The sequence below is a fragment of the Aptenodytes patagonicus genome, chromosome 1 (assembly GCF_965638725.1).
Source record: "Aptenodytes patagonicus chromosome 1, bAptPat1.pri.cur, whole genome shotgun sequence".
Classification (NCBI taxonomy): domain Eukaryota; kingdom Metazoa; phylum Chordata; class Aves; order Sphenisciformes; family Spheniscidae; genus Aptenodytes; species Aptenodytes patagonicus.
Window position 1 is genome coordinate 119309197 of NC_134949.1, and position 23601 is coordinate 119332797.

Here is a 23601-nt window from a genome sequence, read left to right on the forward strand (position 1 = left end):
ACGTAAAGTGGTGCTCACAGGGATACACAGCCCTAACTATACATACACAACAATAGGCTCTAAATCAGCTCTGTTCCACCCAGGACAGAGACCTTGCAGTCACTGCGGATAACTCTCTGTGGGCAGTTGGCTCAGTAGCAGTCAAAAAGGCAAAGAGAAAGCTAGGAGTAATTATGAAGGAATAGAGAAAACAGAAAACATCGTTACACCACTGTATAAATGATGCATCCTCATTTTAAATCCGGCTATCCATTCTGGTCACCCCACCTCAAACGAAGGCAGAAGAACTAGAAAAGATACAAAGCAGGGAGAGACAGACAATCGCTGGTATGGAATGGTTTCTGTACAAGAAGGACTAGACAAATCGGCAGTCTTCAGACTGGAAGAGACAACCAAAGGGGAACACTACAGAGGTCTATACGACTGTGAATGACAAGGAGAAAGTCTACAGGAAACGGTTATTCATTATTTCTCCTAAGAAAGTACAGGACACCAACATGGCTATGACACAGCAGATTAAAAACTAACAAAAGAAAGTGTATATGTATATAATTTGGCACAATGCAAAATTGGACTGTGGAACTCATTGGCAGAAATCATGAGGATGTTCAAAATACAAATGAACAAATGCAAAGAAGAAAGGTTCATCCAGGGTTACTAAACACAATGGTGAAAATACAATTTCCAGTCCTGGAAGTCTATCAAATGCTGGCTGCCAAAAGCTCAGTGGAAGTGCCAGGAGTAAAAGGCAGAGGCGAAGTCTGTAAGTATCCTGTACGCACCACTGCTAGAGACAGGATAATGGGCTTGGGTACTTCTGCTCTTGGGCTCTGACCACTTTCAGTGAAAGCAAGCTACGATAGCTTAGACCGTGGGTCTTTGTTAGCTTCAGTTAAACTGAGCCAAATGCCACAGGCAGGAGTTACAGCAGCATTTCAGGGGGCAGAACAGGTCAGGAGCCTTCACATCGACGAGTGATAGAGGGTGGTAAGTTCATTAGTAGTTTCAAGCTGCTGGAAAAACACAGGCTCAGACTTCCCTAAAGCCACATTTCTTTGAGGGTTCCCTTCCCTCCTCCCATTCCCATCAAACAGTAGCACAGGAGCCGTACTTCCAGCATGCAGTAGGTTAAACAATCTTTTGCCTTGAGATCAGGCAGAATTTTTTTGCTTTGGGCCATATGACCAAGGTCTGGTGGTCAACTTGGCCTTACTCACCAGTCCACAAAAATGCCATGGGATCTGAACACAAAGTAGGACCTGATATTAGGAAGTTAACGATGTTAGGCCTACTACAACTTGTCTTTGGCAGCTAGCACAGGAAAAAGGTCAGAAACAGAAAAATTTTCTGTTGCACTAACAAACCTGATAGCGATTTTTTTCCTTCCTCCTATCTCCCTTAGAAGTGAGGAAAAAGACTTTTAAAAGTACGACTAGGGTAAACTGGTGGTCTTCTGCAAATAAGTGATTATACAGTAAGAGAAGCATGACTCTGCACTGGAATCAATTAAATACCTGGTATGAGACAAAAATACATATGGGGTTTTATGTGCATTTCCACCATGTTACATTATAGAATTTAGACCTTCTATTTTCTATTTAGCCTATTCTATAGACTTCTATTTATTTCGGGTTCATTCACTTTCCTGTCCTGGTGACCGTATTTAGACCTACATGCTAAAATCAAAGATTTATTTTTCAAAGGTAGTAACTGAAGAAGGAAAAACTGAAGGGTCTTTCCAAAACTTTTATCAGAGGTGCGTGAATCAGGTAAGATGCAAACAGCTAAGGGCTGCCTAATACCACTCTCCTCTTGCACTGAAGATAAGCATACAAAGAAAAGTGAACTATATGACAAGAACTTTAATTCTGACACAAAATGTTATTTTTTTACTACCAAGTCTGAAATACACAACCTAAACACAAAAGCCAATGTAAAAAAAAAGTGAGAGCAACAGCCTCACTGAAAATTCACAAATAATGATAATTATTAGTGCTTTTTCTTCTGAATTACATACTATCTTTAGGGAGTTGCATTCCTAATGACTTCAATTTAAAAATGCTACAAAATTCAGCTGGTAAATATATTAACTTGCAACTCCTCAGAAAAACTGACAAAACTATTTAGCCATCAAAAACATGGGCTTAAAAGCATCTAGTAAAATCCAACAAAATGAGCTATCTGATGGACTTTTAATTATCCTGCTGTTAATTACCAATGTTAACTGCTTTTATACATACATGTGTACAGGTGCACATATGCACACACATATCCAAACATCAAAAAGAGCAGCATATGCAAACCTTATTGTTCCTTGCCCTTAAAGGGAAAAAATTATAAAAAAATCATATGGAGTTAAAAACTACTCTCATGAAATAAAAACCAAGTAGCTGCTTTGCGGAACAGTTTACTTTCGCGCAGATGAGCTTTTCCGTTTGTGTAAATATATATTTAGGCTTTAAGAAGGATAAGAAAAAGAGGACACAATGAATTCCTCCAAGGCTGCAATTAGGTGTACATTATCTACTACACTGCTTGTAATTGCTTCATCTACCAGTTAAATAACAGCCTAGCAAGATTTTGCGATTTTGTTTTGCAAGGATCTGGAACAGTATTAGCTGTGCCTGTGGTCTTCCAGTTACATTTAGAGTTAAAAATTAAACATCCAAGTGGAGCACAGTTGAAACTACCAGACCTGGGTGGTCTCTTACATAGAGAAAACCAAAAGTAGCACATTTAAGCAACAGATATGACGACTGCATTCAGGAAAACATTTAACTCCATGTCCACGAACTGTATTTGAGTAATGGCAAGAACAAGAAAAGATTTGTTGAATCAAGGGCTGTTACAAGTGTAGTAAACAGCTTTATCTGGGTAAAACTTCATCTCAAATAAAAAGGGCGGATGGAAAGGAATGCAGTGTTTGAACAGTTACCTGGGTAGACAGCTGCATGTTCTTACCAGAAGTTCAACTATTACTTCCGTATGACACACTGACTTTGTGCAGGTCATCTCATTTTGAAATAAAAGAAGAAGAATGAAGACTGTATACTCACTTATAAAGATTAAAATGAAGATTATATACTCAGTTTTGTAAGGACAACTCAAATATCTTTGAGGAGTATGTACTTTTAAGACTGCATGGAACTAAAACTTTCTGGTCTCTCCTTGGAAGTTAGTAAAATGGTGGTTTGCTTTTACTTCATGGATGCCTACACGGCTCTCAAATTGGAGAAAGCAGAAAATAAGTGCAAAAAATAATGTTATCTTTTTTAAAAAAGGTTCTCATTGGAACTTGGTATGAAATAATTCTCTCTCAGAATACCAGAGATTGTTTTACATGTATGCAAAAAGGAACAATCAAACCAAGTAACATTTGGTAATCTTTCTGGCATGTCAATGCAGATGCTGTGCATATGCACATGTAATTGCATTCACAGTTAATAACTATCTGATTTATAAAAGAAAACAAAACAATCTACTGGAAAAAAAAAAATCCATTAATGATTTTTATTTGGTAGCTGCAGACAGTTGGTTTAAGACAACTGTATTGAACGAACATCACTAAGACAGGAAAAAAAAACCCTGGCAATTTCTGGCGAGAAAATCATAAATAATTCACTAAGCTGCTCTATGCCCTCACCTCATACAGATTGCAGCATATGTGCTAATGATTCTGCAGAACAGCCATTAGGCTTACAGAGCCTCTGCAACCATGTATAAAAAAAAAATCCCTCAGCTTTCTATATAATATAATAAAGATGGACATGTCATGATTTATTAGCAGAAGGGCCAGAGACACAGAAGCAGCTTTATGTGCAATGTCTCCTCATAATTATTGACTGTTTGCAAAAACAATCAACTGACACAGAGTTGGGAGAAGGCAAAAAAACCCCAAACCCAAACTATACTACATGGAAGAAAATAACACAGTTAATATCATAAAATCCTTGCGTTGTGAATTATGGGTATCCTGTGAGTGATATAATTACAGCTGTTAGTGGTATAATTACAGCTGCAACTGTGCAACAGATGAGAATATGATCTACCCTGAACAGAGCACTGGTTATACAGCTAGAACGCAATCTGGCCGCTGTAGTTAAAGACAACAAAAAAAGTTTTTACAAATATATTAATGACAAGAAGAGAGCCAAGGAGAATCTCCATCCTTTATTGGATGCGGGGGGGAACATTGTCACTGAGGATGAGGAAAAGGCTGAGGTACTTAATGCCTTCTTTGCCTCAGTCTTTAACAGGCAGACCAGTTATCCTCAGGGTACTCGGCCCCCTGAGCTGGAAGACAGGGACGGCGAACAGGATGAACCCCCCATAATCCAAGAGGAAGCAGTCAATGACCTGCTACGCCACCTGGACACTCACAAGTCTATGGGGCCAGATGGGATCCACCTGAGAGTGCTGAGGGAGCTGGTGGAGGTGCTTGCGAAGCCACTCTCCATCATTTATCAGCAGTCCTGGTTAACGGGGGAGGTCCCGGATGACTGGAGGCTTGCCAATGTGACGCCCATCCACAAGAAGGGCCGGAAGGAGGATCCAGGGAACTACAGGCCTGTCAGCCTGACCTCGGTGCCGGGGAAGATAATGGAGCGGTTCATCTTGAGGGCGCTCACAAGGCATGAGCGAGACAACCAGGGGATCAGGCCCAGCCAGCACGGGTTCATGAGAGGCAGGTCCTGCTTGACCAACCTGATCTCCTTCTGTGACCAGGTGACCCGCCTAGTGGATGAGGGAAAGGCTGTGGATGTGGTCTACCTGGACTTCAGTAAGGCCTTTGACACCGTCTCCCACAGCATTCTCCTCGAGAAGCTGGCGGCTCACGGCTTAGACAGGTGTACTCTTCACTGGGTGAAAAACTGGCTGGACGGCCGGGCCCAGAGAGTTGTGGTGAATGGAGTTACATCCAGTTGGTGGCTGGTCATGAGTGGTGTTCCCCAGGGCTCAGTTTTGGGGCCGGTCTTGTTCAATATCTTTATCGATGATCTGGATGAGGGGATTGAGTGCTCCCTCAGTAAGTTTGCAGACGACACCAAGTTGGGTGGGAGTGTTGATCTGCTCGAGGGTAAGAAGGCTCCGCAGAGGGACCTGGACAGGCTGGATGGATGGGCCCAGGCCAACTGTATGAGGTTCAACAAGGCCAAGTGCCGGGTCCTGCACTTCGGCCACAACAACCCCATGCAGCGCTACAGGCTTGGGGAAGAGTGGCTGGAAAGCTGCCCAGTGGAAAAGGACCTGGGGGTGCTGGTCGACAGCCGGCTGAACATGAGCCAGCAGTGTGCCCAGGCGGCCAAGAAGGCCAATGGCATCCTGGCCTGTATCAGAAATAGTGTGGCCAGCAGGAGTAGGGAAGTGATCGTGCCCCTGTACTCGGCACTGGTGAGGCTGCACCTCGAATACTGTGTTCAGTTTTGGGCACCTCACTACAAGAAGGATGTTGAGGTGCTGGAGCGTGTCCAGAGAAGGGCAACGAGGCTGGTGAGGGGTCTGGAGAACAAGTCTTATGAGGAGTGGCTGAGGGAACTGGGACTGTTTAGTCTGGAGAAGAGGAGGCTGAGGGGAGACCTCATCGCTCTCTACAACTACCTGAAAGGAGGTTGTAGCGAGGTGGGTGTTGGTCTCTTCTCCCAAGTAACAAGCGATAGGACAAGAGGAAATGGCCTCAAGTTGCGCCAGGGGAGGTTTAGATTGGATGTAAGGAAAAAATTCTTTACTGAAAGAGTGGTTAAACATTGGAAGAGGCTGCCCAGGGAAGTGGTTGAGTCCCCATCCCTGGAGGTATTTAAAAGACGAGTAGATGAGGCACTTAGGGATATGGTTTAGTGGGTGGTGGTGTTGGGTTGACGGTTGGACTCGATGATCTTAGAGGTCTTTTCCAACCTCAATGATTCTATGATTCTATGATTTTCTTTATCACCTTGAATTTCAGAAAATCTGCGGATACTAAGCAACATCCATTCTGATGGCAGGTTTTCTAATCTTCACCCAATTTCCACAGATCAGACCTGATGAATTAACATGAGTAAAAAGGAGCTTGCTTTTGAGTATCTAAAGATGTTTTTATACCTATCTTTATGTGTGTGTATCTCTCTCTCTCTCTCTCTCTCTCCCCCCACACACACACAAAGAGAAAAAAGTTACTAATAAACACATACCCAAAATTCAGCTGCAAGAAATTAAATGTTCATCATAAAAAAGCGACCTCTGGGGCACAGGTGAGAAGGAAACACTATTGAAAAAGCTGTTACAGGGAGGCTATCAAGTAGAGGTATTCTTTGTATTTGAAGCTCTTCCTATGGAAGTTCTCGGGCTGGACTGAAGCCTTCTAACGCCTCCCTGGATGAAGCAATTTATAAATAGCAAGAAACGTCATAATCTCTTATCATTTTGTGCTGTATTAAAAAAATAGCGCACTGATGACTGCTTAGTACATCTAGGTATTTTTCTTCCCTTTGACCTTTTATTATCTCTGTTTACCTCCTTTTCAGGAAAGAGACGACAAGAAAGGGATTCAGGCATAATTCTTACTTTTGTTCTCCCATTTGTGAATTAAAAAGGGGAAGGACAGTGTGTGGAAGCACCAGGCTCCTTTTCAAATACCAGTGTGAATCACATACTATACCAGGAAATGGGGGTCCCCCTGACATTACTCTCTTCCTGGGACTGATGTAAATCAGATTCAAATTCAAGCTTCAACCGCTGACAGCCAAGGTGGAGTGCAACAGAGGGAGGGATTTGGACAACTGGCTTAAATTTTAGTAAATGCTTTAAACTTGGTCCTTACTCAAAAGCTTTTGTGCTCTATGGATTGGACAGCTCTTCACATTTCCTGACTTCACTCACCGAATTTATGTTTTGAAAGAGTGAGAACAATGTGGTGAGGTAACAAGATTCTAGTTATCACAAATACTACTAAGTACTTGCTCTTCTTTTTTGTACTGTGACCAAATTACCTCTCTTGTGGGAAAGGGACAAAGATCATCTGGATGATTTTGATCTACTTTTAAGAAAAATGCAGACATCATTGTAAGAATGTTGTGTGGGTGAAAAGCAGTAAAAACAAAATAGAAAGGAGAAAAAAGGGCACGGGTTTGTATGTTTGTCTTAGTCCTTTCAGAGCTGATTTTCTTCAAGCATTTTGAACACCTACAAAACATTCACTTGTTCTTATTCCCAGGCTTGGACTGTTCCAGGTTAACATGGCACCTGTATTTTCACCCTCAAGAAGCAAGTCACCACCTTGTTCCCTTGAGCAAAACAAGTAGAAGCACAAACTGGAAAGTGAGGACTATGAAAAGGGCAAACCTTTCAGGAAATCAACAAGAATCTGGGCAATTAAAACAAAACAAAATGTTACAAGCAGCTACATGTATTAATCTGCCTCCAGGTCCCTTGTTAATACTTTTTCATTCTAGAATAATATCCTCGTTTTTTAGATTTTTTTTCCTGTAAAGAATACCCCCAAACCACAAAAACTGACTATTCCCAAAAGGACAGTGACTGCAAAATAGCTCTTTTCCTTTTTTAACCTCTAACATAGAAATTTTATTTCTAATTAGCAAGTTAAACAATTTTAAAGCACACATTTTTAAACCGTCAGAATCCCTTCTGTATTTCACAGTTTAATTAAGCATCCATTTGATTTCCTCTATTCCCAGTTTATGAAACTACTCAAACTGGTATCAGGTTTTTGTTAAACTGAAATTTTATCACAGATAAATTGTTTTTAAAGGATGATGAAAAATCAGGTGGACATTTATTGCCAGAACTTGTATCAGTAAGGACAAACTTGCCAAAGTCTGGACGGGGTGATTAAAGACATAAGGAACTCAAGGTCTACCAGGAATGGTGAAGAGAATACATTTTGCTTACTGTCACAATACATTTAGCACTACTGTAAAGGGGCAAAATCCCTATTTCACATGCACATGTAAGACACTTTATGGTGTGAAATTCAGAATGCTGGCACGGCAGTGAGAGACTTCAATCTCTCCAGGGAAGCAACCATCCCTCTGCACAGAGGAAGGTGGCGTGCGTCCTTGCCAGGCTCCGTGCCAAAAGCAGAGCATGGGCCTTTGCAACTCTGTGCTAAAAGCAACGAAGGTGGCACAGGCCCCTGGACAGTACTACTTTTGCACTTGAGCAGAAAATTGAGGAAATATCCCATGTGATTTTCATAGTGCAAAAGTTACTGTATCTGCTGAAAATTTCAAGCCATAATGGTCACACGCTGAAATATTTTTTACCTCTCCTTAGTAGTCTACCGTACACATTCACAAAGATCAGTCATGACCTATGCTAGCCATACTTTCAGTACTATTTGTATCACCCCAACCAACAAAGCACTCTGATACAGTGGACTAAAACACATCATTTCACTCTGAAACTAGAGTGTGGCAGTGTGAGAAAATCCTTTCTCTAGAGAAGGGACACAAGATTTCTGTCACATGTGTGTATGTGTGGGGGAACAGAAGGGAGGAAGGAATAATCTTTAGTAATAAATATGGGCCTCATAACAGGAGATTTTTCAAGACGACTGAAATTAAAACAGTTAACAATCACAAACTTTAGTATTATAAGAAAATTGTTAGATTGAACTAACATTACAAAATTCAGATTAAACACATTCATGTTTCATTTGTGATGATATTTCTACTGCTCTTGGGGAAGAAATCTAATCCAGAAGGCAGAGATAACCCGGTACTGGGGGGATGGTCCCTGATCCCATGATTTTTTGGCACTGTTGTACAGCTAGCTCTGTACCTGTTTCCAGGCTCTCTTCATGGAATGAATTGAGGCTCTAAACACAAGGTAAAGGTGTCAGACTCCTAAAACAGTTCTAGGAGCACATCACCCAGCCAGTCTTGACATGCATCCCAATTGCTGCAATATATGAGCTTATTTTACTTCCCATTGTAGCAATTTCTTTAGTCAGTAAACACCGGTGAGTTATCAGAAAGATTTAAACACACTAGGAGGGCTTTGTCCATAATGCTATCTAATGGACGTTTGGAGGAAAAGATGAAGGGAAAAAGAAGACAGATTGATCTGTTTGATCTGATCTGAAGAAAAAAAACCCACAATGACGATGTGACACTGAAATAATTCTGACCCTAAAATATACCGATCTAGTCTCACTACGTGTTGGAGAGTAACCTCTTCTGAAATAAAAGGCTGTTTGCTCTCAATGGAATCAGCCATTTCTAGGTAATCCTAAACAAAAAAGAAGGGGAAAAACAACATAAAAGAAAAAGAAGTTAGTATGAAAAGCAATCTTTTACTTTTGAAAATCGGATTTGTCCCATTTAACTTTTCCAAACATTTGCAGCCTGACTCAAGCTAGTCATCTGCTATTACTCCGAAATCAATAGGAAGACACAGGTACCTACAGAGGGCAAATAATCACCCCTCTCCATCCTAGAATGGAATGAATAGCCATATAGAGGTGTCCTCAGTGAATTCAGAGGGAGAAAATATGTATCAATTTTTAGATACCTGGAGTTAGCTAAGATAAGTATCACAGCAAAAAGTCTTGATGTCCCCTGCAATTCTAAAATTGTACGCATGAATTCTTTATTAGCCCCAACTTACAAGAAACTGTGTACTCTACATAGAGGATTCAACATTTCTATCATACATTCCCAAATTAAAAGTACTCTCTGCGCTATGGGGTACCGTGTCCACTGCCTCCTGCACCTGCCAAAGCGTTATTGCTACAAGGGATGACAACTTCATATGAATATCAGTTCTGGGTCCCACTCCCTCTGCAAGTACCCATTCTGAACACCCTTGACATAGACAGCACTCACACAGGCTGATGGGGGTTTGCGTGGGAGCTCTTCCCTGGTTCATGGCATAGCATTACATTTTTAGAGAAGGTTATACCAAAGAAAAAGTGATCATTTCAGCTCAAGCAGACCACATGCATGCTGGGAAAACACAGGTTAGGTAAAAGCCATGCAAGTTATATACCTGGTCGTGTGGTGAGTCCTCTGTCTGCAGCTGGGCGGGCATCAACTGGCTCAACTGGGCATGTGTAGAAAAGAAACAAAAAAGCAAACAAAAAATAAACAAAATCCCCCAAAATGATAAAGTCAACTGCTCTTCCATTGGGACAGTGCAGGAGAGGCATACTGCATAAACAAAGTTACCAAAGCAACAGCTATAAAAGATCTGCCTTCAGTTAATCCTGGAAATAAAAGGAAGGGATGGGCACGACTTCAAAAGGAAAGCTTCACAGCTGATGTGTCAATTTTACATCATATTCTGGTTACTGCTTAAAGTGAGAAACCATCAAGATCAAAGAATTTCTCTCTATAGAGCAAAACTATATTCATTATGTGCAACCAGTTCTCCGATCAGAATTGGCAGCAAGAACAGACATGACGAGTGAGTTCTTGCAGCCAGTCTTGATCAATGCTGACTTACAAACTCACTGAATCCTGACTCCTTTTTCCTTTCAATAGGGATTCTTTCCAGCACTAGCTATAAGGTTTGAAAAAAGTAAAGCACATTTTGAAAATACAATCAATACTTCATTCCAATATGCTCTGATTTGTAGACAGCAAATTTGTCTTCCAATTTTCGAAAGGGAAGCAAAGGAGAAACACCACTTTCTACCCAATTGTGTCATACACAGTTTTAAAACTCTTGTATTACTGTACTAAGGCTTTACCAGTTGAAACCTAAGGTTGATGGAGCTCACTGTCATTAATAGAAAACAGGATGTGCAAAACTTTTAGAGCTGTTTGAGTTACTACCTACTGCCTCAGTTAAGTCCAAACTGAACATATTGGAGAAGTTCATTAAAACATTCAGATTTCCCCCCCCCTCTTTTTTTGTTGTTTCTCTCTTTTGCTCCAATACTGTTGTCTTGCTTATCTACCCAAGTGCCACTGTCAGAAAGAAATAAAATTCAGAAATGAAATTTTACACTGTAGCTTGGAATTCAGAATTTTTAAAATAAGGTATTCTCATTCATTTGAATTTCAGGATTCAAGTATGAGCCTTCTCATCAGCAGTAAGGGAGTCACAACAACATAGGAAACCTGACAAAAGTACAGTTTTCAATCATGAACTGCTCACTGTATTCAGCATCAGAAAACCTGACAATACTGCTGACTTAAGCGAGGGGACTGCCCATCTTCCTAGGAAGTCACTTGCTTAGTGTTCCTATGGGTCTGACAAACAACCTGCCGTGCTTGTAAGTGACAGCCTATGTGGCACCCATGCCCTTTGTACACAGGAGATAACTGCAATAGCTCCTGCCTCCGGAAAAAAGCAGTAAGTCAGCTTTATAGTAGCCGCAGACTAAAAGTGCATCTGCACATCTGACTTGCTTGTGTTTCCAAAAGGGCAAAATTTTCACAGAGCTTGCTGGTCTGGTGCTGCAGAGGCAAGCCATCAAACCACTTTCCTTCACAGCAGTTCAGAGTGGCGCTAGCAGACCATGTAACTGCTTTCCTTACATAGCACTATACAAAAACCAATTTCCATCCTTAACTAAAACCTACAATTTTGAGTATTTTCCTATTTAAGTCTTCTGCTAGGTTTTCCAATATTGTCGGGACCAACCCTCGGGTAGGTCAGCAGTAATTTTCAGTGGAAAGGACTGAAGGGAAGAAACAACCAAGGATCAACGTTACCCAAACTACTCCTGCAGAACCCTCCTCCATCGCCCTGGCTCCTGCCTCCTCCCTAGAAGGCTGAAAGGTTTTATTTCCTTCCGGCTGAGCACTCTGTAACCCTACATGACCACAGTTATGGCGAACTGAGGGAGCAGGTTGTGCGTAGCAATAAAAATGGGAGTAGGTGAAGGGAGAAAAGGATGGAGGAAGTTTCTGTTGTACAGTAGCATGGACCTGACCTCAGGGTAATGCAGTATTTGTGGCATTAGGTGAAAGTATTAATAATGAATAACTATTCTTATCATCTATAGCTTTGGAAGCACTTTACAGGGGAAGAGGCAAACATTACCGGTACATTTCATAACTGACACAAAAGTGAAATGACCTGCTCAAGGTCACAAACCAGTTGCAGGGCAGAAACTGGAGGCAAAAGCTCAGAGCCAAGGGTCTTCCAAAGCAGATCGTGATTCCAGGTGCCTAAGTGCAGCGTCACCCGGGCAGCACGATACAAATAAAGTCTGGTTTCTGGACAGCCCTGAGCTGCCACCTTTTGAATTTCAGTTGCATTTTAAAACCTGCTTGCTCTTGCCCCGGTATTGATGTACGCACAAACAGCAGTTAACTCCGAAAAATCTTGTCCGTGGGCTCCCTCATTGCCTGCCCCACTGGACCGCACCGCCTCACAACAGTTGATATAGAGGGGAAAAGTTTAAACCTATTACAGTATTTATCAATAATCAAAACTCTAAGATGTACTGTGTATCATTATAAAAACTGCATTCCATTTGATGCTCCAGAATCGTATTTCTCTTGAACACACTTCCATGTGCACAGAAGTACACAGAATTAAGACTGAAAATTTATTTTTCAAATAGCCTCACAAAACTAAATTGGTAGGTATCTGCTTATACTGACTACACAGGCTTCATACAGGGTACACATCCCACCTTATATCTAACGCTAATACATCTCAGAAGAGCAAGAGAGAATGTGGTTGCTTCTCTTTTCAAAAATAAAGGAAAGGTGAATCAAAAAGCTCAAAAGCTGGTACAAACCAGCAGGCGAGGAGAGCTATGGGATGCTCACCTACCAAGAACAGCGTTGAAGGGAGTAACTGGCCAAGTCATAAGGATAACACAGTACATTAACAAAAATCTCACTTTAGATAAATACTTTGTCACTAAGGCTAACTGTAACTGCACGGTAAAATACAAAGGCTAAAACACTAAACCCAGTTAGTCATTGGCAAAATGCCCAGGGACCTTGGCAATGTCAGAGCTTCACAGTTGTTGGGGTTTTGCCCCCATCTCTGAAGATGCATTTTTCATTGTTAATATACAATTTCCTGACAGTTTGGTGGTGCCTTCAGTGTCCTCAGAGAGCATTTTTCGTTAACCTAATTTGTACTGCAATACACTAGACATACGTTCAGCCATTCAAGTTGTGTAGTGTATTACCTGGTGCTTTGCATTAATTCCTGTGGACATTTACTGGGAAACTACCTCAGGGAAACAACAAGGAAGGAAATACTTTCAGAAAATACTGAGCTATGCTAGACTTTCAAGGTCTTTTTATTTTAGACTATTTTTCACTCGTTCATCAGAAAAAGCAATTTTAGTAAAATAAACTGTTTGCATAAAACCTATCCTTTCACCTAAACATGCAGTTTAGATTGGGAAAATTTCAAATGGAGTTATGAAACCTTGAGATTATATGGCAACGTACCAATCCAATACATTATTAATATCTCTGGGTGAAACCTAGGATTAGGTCATGGCCATGGAAGAAAACAGGCATGAGAACTAATGACAAATTTAAGGTATTTTTTGTAGTATTTTAACTTCATCACTTGTACACAGAATACTGGATACTTTGAAAATAAGACTTAATGGCTGCATTTCTTTCCAGTTTTTCCACAATAACACTTTGGTCTAAGCATTCCCCGAATGGTTCGTTAAAAAAAAGTCCTGTCACTGTGACTCTGCTGGAGGGGGTGGGATCCCAGGTCCTAACCCAGCCAGCTCCACGATCTGTTTAGTTGCCTCCCAGATGTCAATGGTCCCATTAGAAATTTGTTTTGACAGTAATGCAAATTTGCAATGAGGTAAATTATTTATCTGGTGTGCCTGCTCAGGACTGAAGAAAACTATTGCTTATACAGTGCAACAGCTCTTTGCAGTGAGGAAGTCGACACTTTCATTCTACCTAGAGACCCACCTGCATATGCCGAGCTGTTAGCACTCTGGATTTGTATTCAGCAGTTTTAAAAAAAGTTGACTTCAGCTTTCAAACTAGACCAAAACAGTATCGATAACTGAACTTGTAGCTTGCTTGCCATCTGAAACTCCTCTGGTAGTCTCTGTTAAATCTGCTGGACTAACTGTTCAGCAGATTTCCCAGATACCAGGCTGTTCACATGGAACATTCTGTGGTTTTCTTGATGGTGCTGAGTAATCCCAGCCCTCACCCAAGTAAATGGGACCTGAGACGCTCAGTTCTCTGACGTTTGCTGGCATGCTCAGCATCTCCCAGCAGCAAGAGATGCTGACCGTCACTAATACTGCAATGGTTAGTTGCTCTACAGTATTTGAGGTTTCTCTAGCACATGATTTTTGAACTTACACCTTTTTTGATCAACGGTTATTTGTTAAGAAACAGTAACGACTTGCTCAGTACTGCATAAAATACAGACACCTCCCTGCAGAAGGGGAACTTACTGTGTGAAAAACAGACTCTGTAAAAAGACCTTCAGTGACGAAGAGGAGGAAAAAAGAGGAGAAAATTGTGTCAATTGTTATTTACTTCTTGCTACTTCCAAAGCATATTATAACAAGACAGACACATGTTTTTGGAAGCAATTTAGACAAAGCCTGGGATTAGACCACGGCCATGGAAGAAAACAGGCATGGGAAGTGAGGACAAATGGCACAGTTAGTCCTGGGTTTCTGGAACAAAGATATGGGAGACAAACACAAAGGAAAAAGATGAGGCTGTGAAATTCCCCTTTGATACTACGGGCAAAGGTATAGAGAGAGTATCTAAAGAGAGAAAGAAGGTGTTGTAGGCATGATCACATTAACCACATTGTGGTTTGGGTAGATGACAGAGAAGTATAATGGGAAACAAGAAGGAATTGAAGAGGTTTAAGTCGTCAAATAATTTCTATTTCTAACTGAGCAGACTTAAACACTAATAATCGTTGGCCTAACAGAACTGTCTGCTGTGCTAACTTCATGACAAATACAAACCTGATATAAACCCCCCCCCCACTAATCCCCAACAACTTAAAGGCATGAAAGTTAAAAGGTGTTCCCACAGTAAACATTAAGAAGTCCTGCAACAAACCATGCAGTGCATTAAAATACGCAGGATTCATAATTAAACACTATGTTATTCAAGGCAGGAGAGTTTTTGTTTCTTATTTGCTGTCATACATTTTAAAAGGAGAACCACGCCCAATATACTTGCCTATGGGAATTCAGTGTCACATTGAAGTATGTATCTTTCATTATTAATTCTGGGCTTAGCCAGGTTTCTGAAGGAAAAAAAGGCTTGTGTGATTAAACTGTGGGTATTTCACCCGTCTAGCTAATAACTTCTGAACTTGGTGAGTGAAATCACTACATTTTGAAAGCTGGGAGGACAGACTTGAAAAGTAATTAATTCTCTCCCCCCCCCAGTTTCATGAAAGCAGGCAGTGGGTATAGAAATTGATGCCCTGTATGCCTCAGCTATGGGAAAAACTGCAGCGAGAGCTGTATTTGAAAATTCCTGCAGGACAGACACCACCAGCCCGACTGTGGCCTGCTCCTGGCAGACAGCCTTGACATGTGCGCTATAGCGAGCTGCAGCTGATTCCCCAGGAAATTGAAGTTTAGCCTGCCAGCCTGGTCGGCCGTTTGTACTACTCGCCAGCACCTGATGCACTCCAGCCAGCTGCTCTCAGCTGGTCAGCACATCACTTGGCTGCAAGTGCCCTCCAGGGATGTCTGGAGTCCTTGTCACCGTCTTCTGGTTCTTGCTGCTGGCCAGTCCATTCAGTTTGCTCCAGCTCTCTCTGCTCTTTTTCTTGGTCCCTACCTGTAGCGCTGACTCCCTGGCGGTCTGATTTTAGCCCCACTCCTGACCAGCCTTCTCCTCTTCCCCTCAAATGGGGTATACTTCTGCCTCACGCGTTTGTTGACCTTCGCTCAGATCCTAGCCATGTCTTTTCTTTCACTTGACCTTAGACTTCTCTGCCTCCTGGGGATGACCCACTTTGATCACAAAACTGGTTCTGACTCCACTGATTTCACCTGGCACCAACACTAGACCTGGCAAATCCACGTCCACATCCTGTGTTTGTCTCCCAAGCACCCAGCTGTCCACAGTCACTCACACATCATGCTGGAGTGAGACTAACTGCATAAGGTGGCTTGCAAAACTCATTCTGACAGCACGTATAGCCTAAGACAGTGATTTCAAAAGACTTCTGGAGGATGTTAAAGTCTGTGCAGTTCAGCTACAAATCACAGATCCATAAAACACAAATTTGCCTGAAAAAAGACTTCTGTAGCTCCAGCCTCTGTGAATCTACTGCTGCTTTGCAGTACTGAACTTTCACTGTTGTGATTAACTTAGCACTGAGTTGAACTGATAAAGGAAAACAAACATAATAGGAGGAGAACTTGAATGACATGATTGAAGTCCCTCAGGTTTCTAATTAATTGGCTCTGGCACCTAAGTAAACTACCAATTCCAGATTATACATAAATTATTAAAGTATTATGCAGTCACTTCAATAAATTAGTCCATGAGCAACATAAAATACTCCTCAGGAAAAAAGTTTTCACTAAGCAGTTGCATTGCTGAGTATGCAGGAACATTTCTGCAGCACATTCCAGAAAACCATTGTCGGGGGGAAATGAAATCAACTCTCACGCTAGGATTGTGCTGGATCTGTAATCATGTTCATATGATTATGAATGCTCTTCCTTAACTAAAACACTCATTTCATCATGGCACAAATCTAACAGCTTATCTATCTCCCTTAGCTGATTGTCATATATTTTATAAGATTGTCACTCATCATTTGCTGGAACACCGAAATTTATTGTGTGTCTAAATTCCAAATTTTAGTCAGGATTTTCTGTTCCATCAAATAGACAAAGCTGACACAGCAGACCAGTTCTAAACTTAGATTTGAGAACCTCTATCCTGCTCACATCAGAAAGATGTAAATTTTGAGGGAACAACATGAAGAGAGATCACAAAGCTCAACTCAGAATATTCTGTGGTTTCTCCCCCTATTGTACATACCTTCATTTTCAGTATTGGCTGGAACAGAATCAACACCAAAGGGATGCCATGGCTGAAGGTCATCTAGGCTGAACTCTCCGTCCACTGGAAGAAGCTCAACTGTGGTCTTAGTTTCTGTCAATGAAGGCATGAGGGCATCATTTCCATAGCTGATTCTGGGTTCACTGATCATATTGGCCAAAACATCATCAGAATAGTTTTGCTCTTTCTGAAGTAATTCATCTGCAAGAAATTTCAACACAGAAATTATCTGAAGGAGCTGGCATTTCTGAGGACCTATTTCCAATGATATTAAAGTATTAATTTACCGTTATGAGATTCTGTTTTCTTATGATAAAGAAAAACATAAAGGCTTGGAATAGTCAAAACTTTGTGATAAGCACTGCTGCTAAGTAAGGTATTTTTTTTTAAACATCAACCAGAATTGTTCAATACCATTTCCCACCCACATTGCCACCACATAAGAGATCACAGGTCTGTGCTTTACAAGTCCCTGGACTCTTTTCTACCAATTTTAAAAGAAGCACAAATCAATTCCCTTCAACTCAACATGTTGCCGTAAGTCAACACACAAGAGGCCCACAGGAAGGAGTGTCTTTTTTATTTCCCCTTCCTCTTAAATGCTATGAAAGCTCATCATGGCTCTTAAATCCTACCTCACCACAACAGTTACTGTATTAAATTGGGATTACTATAACACACTGAATCTGAACAAACATTTGTACTTTTAACGTATGTAACTCTGCCAAAATACTGAAGTAGTTCTTTGCTAAAAATCTTAGAGTAGTAATAGGTGTCTGTAGACAAATTATTTTACAACCAACCAGGACCTAAAGCTGTGCAATACTATCTAGGTTGTTTTTTCCTGGACTTAAGCAAGGTGAGAACAATCAAAGCACTTTTCAGCTCCATCAGGTGCATAGGACAGACTGTCCAACTCAAGCGTTAAAAGTAAGCTTGGAGTTTGTGTGTGCTTCATTATTCCAACTCCCTTCTCCCACCAAAAGTTCATTTACTCTTGTTCTTCCCCTTCACTGCCTTTTTTTTTGTAGGAGCAACACACTATTTGCAAGTCCTTTGAGGGAACTTGGTGCACAAGAGCACATTAAAGTAAGCAAGCAATTGCAATGAAGAAGAAAACTGCTAATAATGTATCAATGTAATTAGTACACAGGCGTTACAGAGCTGAATAGTTCAGAATCAAAGACTGTAACGGTTATGCAAGTGCTCGCACACGTGAGCACAAACATGACAGTTGATGATACAAAAGCTTTTATTAAGACTGGCTTCTCTTTTCACTTTGTTGAGGACCCCCTGACTGTCACTGCTTCACACCCACGTCTGAAACCTGTAGTGAGTCAGGGACAGGAATCACCACTCTACTTGATAGACCCTTTATGTCACTCCATAGGGGCTCGCTTATTTCCCAGTATCATCAGTGAGAAAGTACATCTACATTTCTATGCACACCAGAGTTTTATAGCCCTCAGTAAAATCTTTTGAATGTTATTTCCCTACCAACCTTATACCACGCCATACCACCACAGAAGTACACTGCACCCATTCAGCAGCCCTCAGTAAGGATCCCCAGCAAGTCACGAACATTAGAGCTGGCACTGCTTCAGTGCTTTTATCAGTGATAATGTAGTAGGGCTCTGCTCTGCAATACCTCTCTTAAAGACCACCTCTTAGTGAGATCGCTGATGCAACTCTCTGCCACCCCATTACTACAGCAAATTCGGAACATCAAAACTAAACAAGAAGCTGTAACCCCAGCCCTGGGGCGAATATGGGTCTTGAATCTTGTAAAATAATGTTTTAAAACAATTTTTTCTGTTTAAACAGCAATTGCTTTAGTAGACAGTAAGCCTAATGTGTATACAAAATTTAGTTCTGTGACTTAATTTGTTCTTTAGAATGACTTACTAGGACAGTACAGAAAGCCTACGTAACACTGAATTGTTTTTCCCTTCGTGTTCCTTTTATTGAAAACAATATTATTTTATAAGATACCTAATAAATCTTCAGCATGGAAGGCAAGTCCGATTTTTGCCTCCCCACTGCACTTACACTAATCCTTTATCAAATTGAAGTGTCTCCTTGTATCAGAGGAGAGACAGGTGAAGCACCTCGATAGAATCTGAGCAGACATTGTATCACATGACAGATGCTAATTTTCATTAGCTAGGGATGAAGAGACTTCACAAAAAAGGAGCTGGATGATAGTGGCCTGAGTGAGAAGTCTGGTGTCCAAGTGCCTTGCAGGGAGCCACAGGTGATACCAGCTGAGCACATTATAATACCAAGTCATCACAAATCACAGGAAAGTGAGCATTACAGTGCCGCTGAGCATCTTAGTGCCTGCCAGCCTTTTGGACCCAGAAACCAGAAGGGTTTTGGGGTGCAGCTCCCCGCATTCCCGCTGTCCTCCCCATCCCCAGGGGATCACGTGGGGCAGCTGCGAAGAGCTGCAGCCCACAGAGTGGCGGCAGGGAGCAGTGCTGGGGGTGCTGTGCCTCAGTTGCCTCTTTCCTCTGGGCAGTGCTGATCTTCCACAACTCCTGTCCGTTCCACACCGCCAATGTACTCTGTGTTACCTGCAGACAGCTCCTGCCCTTGGAAAGGGACAAATGGTGCACAGAGAGGAAGGAGCAGAGGGAGAAGCACCTAGCCTCGGGCGGCGGAGGAGCAGCACCATGGCTGGCATGGCGCTCAGGGGGAGGCCACAGCACAGGCATGGCTGGGCCTGCCAGGCTGACAGCGAGGGGCACCCGACTCCCATCACGATACCATGATTATATCCAAATCCCTAGAGGCTGGGAGTGATGCGTACACAAAGTCTCCCAACTGGGAGAGCATGTCGTCGCTGGCGCTTGCAGGCTCCATTGTTTCCCGTTCAGCTGTGGCGCACAGCACGGACATTAACTGACCAGCACAATAGCTCAAGTGAGGCGGACAGATACTACAAGCAACAGATTATGATCGCATCCATTTCACAAGCAAGGGAACAATGGCCAAAATGAATCAAGCCCATCTGACATGATGAATCAGACACTGAACGATAGTGAGAAACTGGAAGTTCCTGGCTTAGAAACTGCGCTGGAGTCCATCAGCCTGAGGCAGCTGTGTCTGCATTGAGTAAATTATTTGCAAACAATTGTTTCAATCTCTGAACTGCTAAAAAAGTTTGCCCTAGGATTTCCAGTTATCGACACTAGCTGGCAAAATCCAAGATCAATTTTTCAGTGTTGATTTTGTTCCGAGTATTGATGGCTAGTTGAATCATCAGTTACGCTAATGGAAAGCCATACAGCCTCGCTGTTACCCAGCATTCCCTCCCTTTTTCACAGCTGCCACCTCAATTCCCCCACCCTGCAAAAGACAATTCCCTAAATAAGCTGGGAGTACAGACACAGCTGGAGGCTAGGATGTGCATTCAAGGCTGTTTCAGGGGTTTTCTTTGTGTGGTGAATATCTTCATTATTAGGTGCTGAAAACAGAGAGATTCTAGGCTGTTCTTCAAAATTTAATCTCCCGTCAAACCAACAGGACAAAAACCCCATGGCAATCTTCCTATAATAAACTTTGTTGCTGTTGTTGCTCGGCTCATTATCTCCTTGTAGTGTTCTGCTAAGTCCTGACATCGAGAATAATAAGGAGGATGCTGAAACTTTTTGTTCCTCTGAGAGCATGTGCTCAAAAGCAACCATGGTCTTGGGAAAAACCCACACTTAGTTGGGACCTCAAACCTCCCAGCAGCTCTGCATTTGGTGTGAGGGTACACAATTGCTGCTCCTCCTTCAGGCACCCAAAGTTCCCCTTCAGCCACCCAAACCCTTTCTTTCTCAGGATGAGAGACAGGCTCACTTCTGGTACTTCAGTAAAATGCTTCTCAGACTTCTCATAATCTCAAAGTAAGTTTCACTCATTCTTGGGCTCACTGCAGGCGTTTCCCCACGGGCCATTACTACTCAACATCTAGAAAAATTGAAGTGAAATACGTTTGGGGAACTAGATAAAAGGGTAATACCACAACAACCTCCTTTCAAGACCATTCTCTTATCCCACAAAGAGACACACGGAGCCAAAAGCAAAGAAGGAGCAGAGGAAAAGAAATAAAATTTATCACAAAATCTTCTGGTGGATGCTAGATTGTTAGAAGCCATTTGTCCACAATGGCCCTAGACCACACTTCTACTTGAAAGGCTTTGCAAAGAGCACTGTACTAGCAAAGACACCATGACAAATCCCAACAGAGGTGATGGAGTCTTAGAGTGGCAAAAACCATGCTATTTTGTAACTTTATCTACTTTTTATTGGCATACAACATTGTTTCCAATGTTGGGCTCTGGGGCATACTTACCCCAGCCCTTAACTGGCATAGCTATAATGACAGAAGTTTCATGTGGAACAGCTCCACTTGCTGCCCCAGAATTCCAGCAATCCATTAGTTATCTTTCAAACCACCATTTAGTTCATAGTTCATTATTTAAAATTTCCAAAAGTAATTTTAATGTGTTTGTTATGTTTTCTTTTCAAGGAGCCTATCTACCAGATGAAAAGCTCTGCCGTCACTACCACGTGCAAGACTTTTGAACTTACTTGAAAAGCAGCTTTAAAATTGGCAATTGCAATTTTGGAAGTTCTATAAAGCAATTTAAGGTCTTAAACCAGATTAGAAACAAAGTGCACCCAAAACACTCTTCTAAATACTAATTAAGACACCATCAAATGACATGCCACACTTTTGACCCAACACCAAACTTCCATTGTAAAATGACCTCTACATGACAGAATATATATTGATTCAACAAATACAGGTTTGGGAACCAGCTCAAATAATTTGGTACAAATGCAGAGTCTTATTGCCTCATATTCATCATCTTATCAGTCACCATTCAGGCTGAACTGAACATGTGTTTTTCCCAAAGTTACAGTTGCTTTTGAGCATGTGCTTTCAAAATGGCAAAATTAAAAAGTGTCAGCAACCTCCTTATTGTTCTTAATGGCAGAAATTGCAGAGTGCTTGAGTCATAGCAATTGCTTCATTTGCACATGCACACATGTTATCTTATACCAGTTTGAAGGCAGTTTAAATCATGCAAATGCTGTATGTGACAATTAGGATTCACTAAGAACATTTACACAATCATTTATTACAGTGCACGTGATAAGAGGTAACATGTTTAGATGCAGCTTTCAGTCGTACGCCTACTTTATGGGCTAATTCAATATGTCATAGTTGATAATCTTCAACACGAGCATGTGCCCAAAAGAGTTGCACTGATGTAATGCAGTCAGGTTTTAACTAAGTTTGAATGTCTGCATCTTGTCAGCTGTATGAATCAAAACTCCCTCAAACTGGTAAATATGAAAACAAGACCTCCTTAAAGACTTTGCCTTGGTGAATACTTTAAAACAAAACAAACCCAAAACATTATTTACCTGTATATCTGCATTTATATTAGAGCTCTTGTATAAACTAACAGCATACTTGTAACCCACAGTTACGCTAGTAGCACTTCCACAAACGTCATGCAAATGAACAGATGTATTTCATATTCAGAAAGCACATATATTTCCCCCAACAAGTCACTTCTACTGAGACATGTTGTAAATAAGGGTTTATGTAGGGAACTGCAAAATACAAAGTATTAGTAGCACAAGTTTAGAGAGGTAACACTTATGGTTCAAAGGGCTTTCTGTACCTGCGATGAAGGCAAATTCTACAGAGTCCGAAAGGCAGTTAAGTCACTTGTATATCCTGTGGGTTTCATATACATAACTTACTGCATTAAGTAGGAGTTCCTCCCAGAGGAACTGGGAGAGGTGAAAGGAGAGAAATATAAAAAGGAGAAAGGAAAGAATATACCAGAAAATACCATGGGTATGTCCTCCAGCCTCTGCCCGAGTCAGAGGAAATTTCAAGCATGTGCTTAAATTTAATCCCACTGAAGTCTGTGCCTAACTACAAAGAGTTAAGCTCCACTGAATTTCAAGCATATCATTATTCTAAGGTGTTTTGCTGAATCAAGCATTATAAGATTATAATGTTACATACTACTAGGTGTCATAATTATAACATTATCAAGGTGCAAAACACAATTATGTGGTATTCAGTGTTGAACTAATTCTACACTTGTATAGTACAAGTCAAATATAATTTAGAGAGCAACTCTGATGAGAACTTTATTGAAAGTGACCTGCCTACTGGAAGGTGTGAGGGTGGCTTTGTTGCCTGCATGCTTTGAAGATGATGATAAAAGAGCGATATGCTAGATCATTACTGTGAAATACTGGAAATGAGCCCAACCTGTAATGCTCAGATCCAGACTGACAGAGAAACATGACCACCCCATCAGATTTCAGCTGCTTCTCTTCTCCTGGTTAGCCTGTGAAATTACACCACAGATCTTCTTATCTGGAAACTTTTACAGTGCAGTATGTCTCTCTCTCAGGGTTAAACTGAGAGTGAAAGAGCAAGAGCCATGGAAAACAGTATTTCATAGTTCTTACTTTCCATGCTTTAGAGACATCACTGCTAGGGCAAGAGTAAGTAGCAGCAGTAGTTTTTCAGATTTCAGAAATGTCTTACGTGTATGAAAATCTTGTTCAATAAGGTGAAAAGACTATTCCTTTTTCAAGTTCTCAGAAAATGAACATT

The 23601-nt window shown here is 41.4% G+C and overlaps 1 protein-coding gene across 2 annotated transcripts in view; it reads right to left on the reverse strand.

The window, feature by feature from the left end:
* Positions 1-23601, reverse strand: part of APP (amyloid beta precursor protein) — a 239861-nt gene that overhangs the window by 14973 nt on the left and 201287 nt on the right. For both annotated transcript variants that reach the window (XM_076352421.1, XM_076352429.1), the window contains 2 exons: positions 16938-17159; positions 9985-10038 (listed from right to left, as the gene is read on the reverse strand). In XM_076352421.1, coding sequence (XP_076208536.1) covers positions 9985-10038; positions 16938-17159 — 276 coding nt within the window. The remainder of the gene's footprint in view (positions 1-9984; positions 10039-16937; positions 17160-23601) is intronic.